Genomic DNA, 6,375 nt, shown 5'->3' with positions numbered 1-6,375 from the left:
ATATGTAGGTCGATCTAAGGTTGTACGTGTTACCCTTAGTGGACATTTCTCCTAAGGAATCTTATAAAGCCCTGCTCCATACGCAGGCCGATCTAAGGGCGTAAGTGCTGCGACCCTTAGTGGACATTTCTCCTAAAGAATCTTACAAAGCCCTGCTACGTACGTAGGCCGATCTAAGGTTGTATGTGTTACCCTTAGTGGACATTCCTCCTAAGGAATCTTACAAAGCCCTGCTCCATATGTAGGCCGATCTAAGGTCGTAGGTGCTGCGACCCTTAGTGAACATTCCTCCTAAGGAATCTTACAAAGCCCTGCTACTTACGCAAGCCGATCTAAGGATGTACATGTTACCCTTAGTGGACATTCCTTCTAAGGAATCTCACAAAGCCCTGCTACATACGCAAGCCGATCTAAGGTCGTAAATGCTACAACCCTTAGCGAAAATTCCTAATTGGAAATTCTACAAAGCCCAACAACATGTGTAGGTCGATCTAGGTTCGCATGACTTACGAGTTCTGTCACATACGTTGACTAGAAGACATTCCATCATTAAAAATTTACGAAGTGATGAAATAAGCAATAAAACTTAGACCCCACAAAAAAAGAAAACATGCATTTTCATAAGCAATCAAAATAGAGTATGGCTCATCTTCGAGCACAAACAAGATATCCATAAAATTTAACAAATTCATCATAAATCCAAAAAATATCCTAAGAAGAACTAGGGGGAGGGAGGCCTTCGCGAAGAGTGACATCATCTTCATCAGAAGAAATTCGAACCCCTGCCGCTTCCGATAAATGCTGAAGCTCTTCTTTATGCTCTTCCATAGTCTCCTCAAGGAAACCCACGCCGAACCCTGGCCTCTCTATGCGAATGTGTTTTACTGCTTCCTCCAGAGCCACAACGTAAGCATTCTGGGCAAGAGCGTCAAGCTTGGAGGATGACCTCCAAGTCTTCATTACCCTCGCAGCCCTAGATTCAGCCTCCTCAGCTCTACGCATCACCTCTCTTGCTCTCTCATTTACCTCCCATACCTTCACCACAGCCTCCTCAGTCCGAACTCTCTCTTCCTCAATCATCTTCTTCTCAGACTCAACCCTACGACCGGCCTCCTCCCTCAGAGCTCTAATCTCCCCCATCCACTTCTCCTCCATCTCTAGCCTCGAGTTCAGGTTAAACCCCATCATGTTAAGCTTCTCCTCGGATTCTTTTTCTTTTATTGCAAACTGAGCTCTCTCAGCCTCCATGTTGTTATACAAATTCAAGGCCTGATCCTTGGCCTCCATCAGTTTGTCGAGCTCAAATCTTACCTACATTAAAATCCATAAGTTAAGCACCTCGCAAATATGTAAATCATCAAATAAAATGAAGTAAGGAAAATACCTTATCAGCTACGGTTGTCATGTACAGGATAGAGCGATGGCTGTGGAGTTGAGTAGTCACTAGGGCCTCGCCTATAGGCATCTCATTAAGGAAGCCTTGCTCCCTTTCACCCCAACTCTTGGTAAGCAGGTTTGCAGAATCATGTAGAGGTGGGGAAAGTGCAGCGGTAACCTCCCTCGATGGAGATGAAGCTCGCAAGTAATCCAGGAAGATCTCTGGACGGTGGCCTAGCAGACTGTCCAATGATGACCTCTGTAAGTCCGGGAACCTCTCCTGCACCCTTGCTGAGCTAGTGGAAGCAAAAGCAGGTGCCGCAGGAGGTAGCGAGGTATAAGTTGGAGACGGCAAAGTGATGGCCACCAAAGGAGAAGAGCTCAACGCAGAATCAGCTTCAGGGACCCTTGGTGCGATCGGCGTACCAGTATGGTTCATCTTCAAGGGGACCTCGTCCTCCACTTCCTCAGAATGACTTTATCCCGTTCTGGGACGTCCCTCTTCTTGGCCTTTGCTGCGACCGCAGCTTCCGCCGCCTTGTATCCGAACATTTCTGAATTGTGAGCTGTAAACAAAAAAGTATGTCAGTACTCAACTCTAACAAATATCACCTCAATAAACCAATCAAAATCGACCTGAACTGGTCAGAATCGATGTAGATGCTGCGACGGTAGAAGGCCCCAGCACCCTGGTTTGAATCAAGCCGGCCTGGAAAAGGTTGGAATTTGAGAGAAAAAATTTGCAAGATCTCTGTTTCTTCGGTAATGCACGAATTGCTTCTGCTTCCTCTGAGTATCTTTCTTCATTGTTGGCCTCTTGTGATCTGCACGGTAAAATGATATCAATTAGAGCTGCTCAGAATACAATCTAGGTCAAAACACCAAGAGACAGTTACTTACATAACGAGTGATAAAGCGGTGGGACCATGTCGTCCCTATTCACCTCGGCAAAATAAAACTGCCACTCCCCCGACACATAGAACCACTCTTCCTTCCATTTCTTATTTGAGGAGGAGATGTCTAAAACCAGAGAACCTTCCGTCCCTGGCCTAACACTTTTGTACCACCAACACGAGTTCTTCTCATCCTCCTTAAAAGTAAATAAAGAGTTGAACTGCTCAACCGTAAGCTCAGGGTTACCTAATCTATCCCACAGAATAGGCGTGGTGATCAGAGTCCGCCATCCATTTGGGCATAACTGGGTCGGAGCTATGCTACAAGAAGACAATAACTTATGGATAACCCAAGGAATATGTAATCTCAGCCCGACTTGAAGGATGGCAGAATTCAATGCGACACATCCCATAGGGGAAGCGTCAGCGCGGTCAGATGGTTTAGGGATTATCATAAATACCGAACTCGGAATATCATATTTTGTCCTCCAACTAGCTAACATATCATCTGTAACCACCGGCCTGTAAGAACCAGCCCCCCACTCCAACTAATCGTTCCTTTCACTACCCATAGGGGAACCCACCTCCTCGTCTACCCTATCTCGCCCCATCTCCCCAGAACAGGCCAAAATAAGGAGTAAAAATCTCTCTACACCCTGAGGACGAACTATAAGTAAAAGGGACGGATTCTTCTTGTTGATTTCCCCAGGATTGAACCCTCGACTCGTCCGAACTCATGGAAAAGAACAAAACAAATGGACTAAGTGAAGAAGCAAAGGAATACCTAAGAACTCGAAGGACGACCTTACTCAAACGACAGACAGGGCGTACTCGAAATTCCTTGGTGCTTTGAGAGAAAACAGTGTACAATAAAAAGACAAAATGAAAAGCCATTGAATATTTAAAAAGAAGGAAGATAAAGGGTTTTAATCTGGGCCGTTAGTTTAAAATAAAGGAGGGAAGATCTATGGTTGAAATATCTCCTGGGCAAAACGACACAGCATCAGGAAACTTATCAAAGAAGTTATCTAAAAATATCGTACAGCTCATCCCTACCAAGCATGACACTTGACATAATAATAATTACTTTTCTTGGAAAAAGAACCCGTGAAGTTAGAAGGTCAGCCCCCCTTACGGAAGAACTGACCTGGGGGGTAACTGTTGACATCCGAACTTCGATCTAATAAAAGCAGTTCGCTAACCCCGCCTCAGTTAAATGTGAGTTCGGTCCTTACTCCCAGATCGAACAATCCCGTCGTTATATCTGAAAAAGATCATGATTACCCCCTGTCACATCACCCTATCAATCAAATACACTTGCCACATGTGACATCATCACCGTCCGGAACAATCAATCCTAGGTTCTCAATCTCTAGCCCCTTGCAGGTCATCATTACCTGGGAAAAATATTGACACATGGTCACCGACCTCATCGACCAATCACAAGAGAATCCAGTGACTTGAGTTTCGAGCTCGGTACTGTTGCTAATTTGACGTAATGTCGGCTGAAACTATGTATAAATAGTTGAATATGACTCTTGTAAAGGGCAAGTGATTTCATACAACAACTCAAGGCATAATTACACTCTCTAAACATATTTTGTGGTCTTTTTTCAACAATAAATCGCCCTTTTTTTCTTAAAGTTGGCTTAAGATTAGCCTTGCTAATCTTGACGTCAACAGAAGCATATACTGATAATTACATACGATGGTTAATGGAGTCATTCTTAAGCCAAAAATGAGTGTGTTGATCATATTAATAAAACTTTACTGGAATAGATTCCTAGACAAATTGTCACTATTATAGTTTTGATGAAGCAATCAACTAATTAGAACAGAGCCTACAAGAAGACTTGTTGAATAGTTTAACTTTAAATGGTATACCACCACACTAATTAAACCTTAAGGTAAACTATCCACTTATATTATTGTGATAATGGGACACGTCTTACTTGTCAAAAGTTTAAGAAGAATGTAATCTTAATTGAAATTTCAATCAGTGAGTATTCAAGAAAATATGTTTTCTTACAGATGATCCCTTTCATATCTCTTAAAAGTGATTATAAGTCAATTCCATTTGAAAGAACTCAATTTCCAATTAGGCTATGTTTCTCAATGACTATAAACATAGCACAAGGTCAAACACTAGATTTCATTGGCCTATGTCTTCAAAAACCTAGTTTTTGTCATGTCAACTCTATGTAGCATTATCACGAGCAAAAACCAGTATGTCTATAAAAGTCCTACCGAAGCCATCGGATTCAAATAATTTACACAATACATGTACTAAAAACGTTGTGTACAAAGAATTCTTTTGCTTATACATTCGTAAACCTCAAACATTTCTATGAGCAATTATTCATGTTTTAAAATAGTCCAATTTCTCGAACATTGAATTCATCAATATAATAAAAAGATTGTACGATCAAAAATAAGCTACGAGAACTAGGCAAACATACCTCAGATATGAGAATTCTTTTGACAAGTGTTTCTTATTTTCTTATGTGTTATTGCATTTGTTACTTCTGTAGTTCCAGGATCGAATTTATGCCAAAAATACTCAACACAAAAATATCAAGATTTTCTCAAAACAAAAATAGAAAATAAGAACACGAGAGATTTTTCGGCCAAAGGCCCCGGAGGTTCAGCGATCATTTCTAACGCTTAGTGCCTTGTTGAGCATCCATAAAGGATTAAGCTCGAATCCACTAAAATCGGCCAAATAGGCAAAGATCAAGTTATAGAACACTAAGTTCCTAAATTACAAATGCAACACAATCTTCCCACAGCAGAACTCACACAAGAGTTTCTCTACCAATTCTCCCAAAAATCACACTAAGTATTTTCTGAGAAATCACAAGATTAGAACGGAGAAGATGAAAGGTACGCAGCCAAGAAAGCCCTCAGAATACCGACTATTAACCCTAAAAAATCTGAGGCTTCCTATTTATATGAAAGGTCAAGATCCAACGTCCACCGATTTGCCACTTGTCACTAATCCAAGAAAAAGCGCTCCTTATGCCCAAAACACGTGTTTTTAGTGTTATAAAATCAACCTTTCGGATTCTTCTTAGCGGGTCATGATATTGGACCATTTATTTGGGCTCAATTCAATAGTCTTGAGAAAACGGGCTCACATCACAAAATGCAGCAACCCAACAACTTACAATCTCCACCTTTGCTGTATTTTGTGCCTTCATCTATGTGGATTCTAACTTAGTCTTTTATTTCATTTGCTCTAGTCACCAGTCAAAAAAATTTGTCAGCAAGTTTCGAGATTTAATAATCTCAAACAATCTAAAATCTTACAAAGTGGTTTTACCTTTGTCCCAGCATCAGCAGGATTTACCTTAGTGGGTATTTTTACCAGTTTAATATCACCTTTATCAATTGTATCTCTAATGAAATTCACCTGGATTACTCATGAATCTACTTAATACACTTATAGCATATGATATATCAGGTCTATTACATACCATTACATACAGAACTGATCCAACAGCATTAGCATAAGGCACATTTATCATTCTTTTAAATTGTTCTTCTATCTTAGGTGATTGCTCAATAGATAATTTCATGCAGGTAGACAAAGGTAAACTGTTAGGCTTGGCATTCTCAAGGAAAAATCTTTTAACCACTTTTTCAACATAAGATTTCTGAGTTAAAAATAACTTTCCATTTATTTTGTCTCTTACAATTTCCATGCCTAAAATCTTTCTTGCACAACCCAGATCCTTCATTTCAAATTCCAATTTCAATTTTTCTTTTATGGAATTAAGAGTAACAGAATTATGACCAGCCAACAACATATCATCAACATATAAAAGGAGGTAAAAGAATTCAGAATCACTATTCCTCTTAAAATAAAAACAAGGATCAAAGTCTGATTTCTTGAACTCTAGGCCTTGTATAAAAGAAGCAAATTTCTTATACCATTGCTTAGGAGCCTGTTTTAAGCCATATAGTGATTTATTTAATACACACGCTAAATTACCTTTATTTTTTACCTCAAAACCTTTTGGCTGTGTCATATACATGGTTTCATATAAAGAGCCATATAGGAAAGCAGTCTTTACATCAAGTTGCTCCAGTTCCATATCAAACT

At 40.1% G+C, this 6,375-nt stretch overlaps 1 protein-coding gene across 1 annotated transcript; it reads right to left on the bottom strand.

Annotated features, from left to right (window-relative positions):
* Positions 1-693: 693 nt before the first annotated feature.
* On the bottom strand, positions 694-1,840 carry LOC111396511. The gene is made up of 2 exons (XM_023022930.1): positions 1,385-1,840; positions 694-1,311 (listed from the first exon to the last, which is right to left on the bottom strand). Exons 1-2 carry the CDS (start codon positions 1,814-1,816, stop codon positions 712-714), a joined length of 1,032 nt encoding a protein of 343 aa, XP_022878698.1. The 5' UTR covers positions 1,817-1,840; the 3' UTR covers positions 694-711.
* Between the last annotated feature and the right edge of the window lie 4,535 nt (positions 1,841-6,375).

This window comes from Olea europaea, chromosome 6 (genome assembly GCF_002742605.1).
Source record: "Olea europaea var. sylvestris chromosome 6, O_europaea_v1, whole genome shotgun sequence".
NCBI classification, from domain to species: domain Eukaryota; kingdom Viridiplantae; phylum Streptophyta; class Magnoliopsida; order Lamiales; family Oleaceae; genus Olea; species Olea europaea.
Note: the sequence above shows the minus strand (reverse complement) of the source record. Positions and strands in the feature narration are given on the sequence as shown.

Bases quoted from the DNA above. Each gene is read 5' to 3' on its own strand.
- LOC111396511 (XM_023022930.1), bottom strand. From the start codon at position 1,816: ATGAACCATACTGGTACGCCGATCGCACCAAGGGTCCCTGAAGCTGAT. The intron at 1,312-1,384 runs GTATTTTCCTTA...ATTTTAATGTAG, and splicing joins TGACAACCGTAGCTGATAAG to GTAAGATTTGAGCTCGACAA.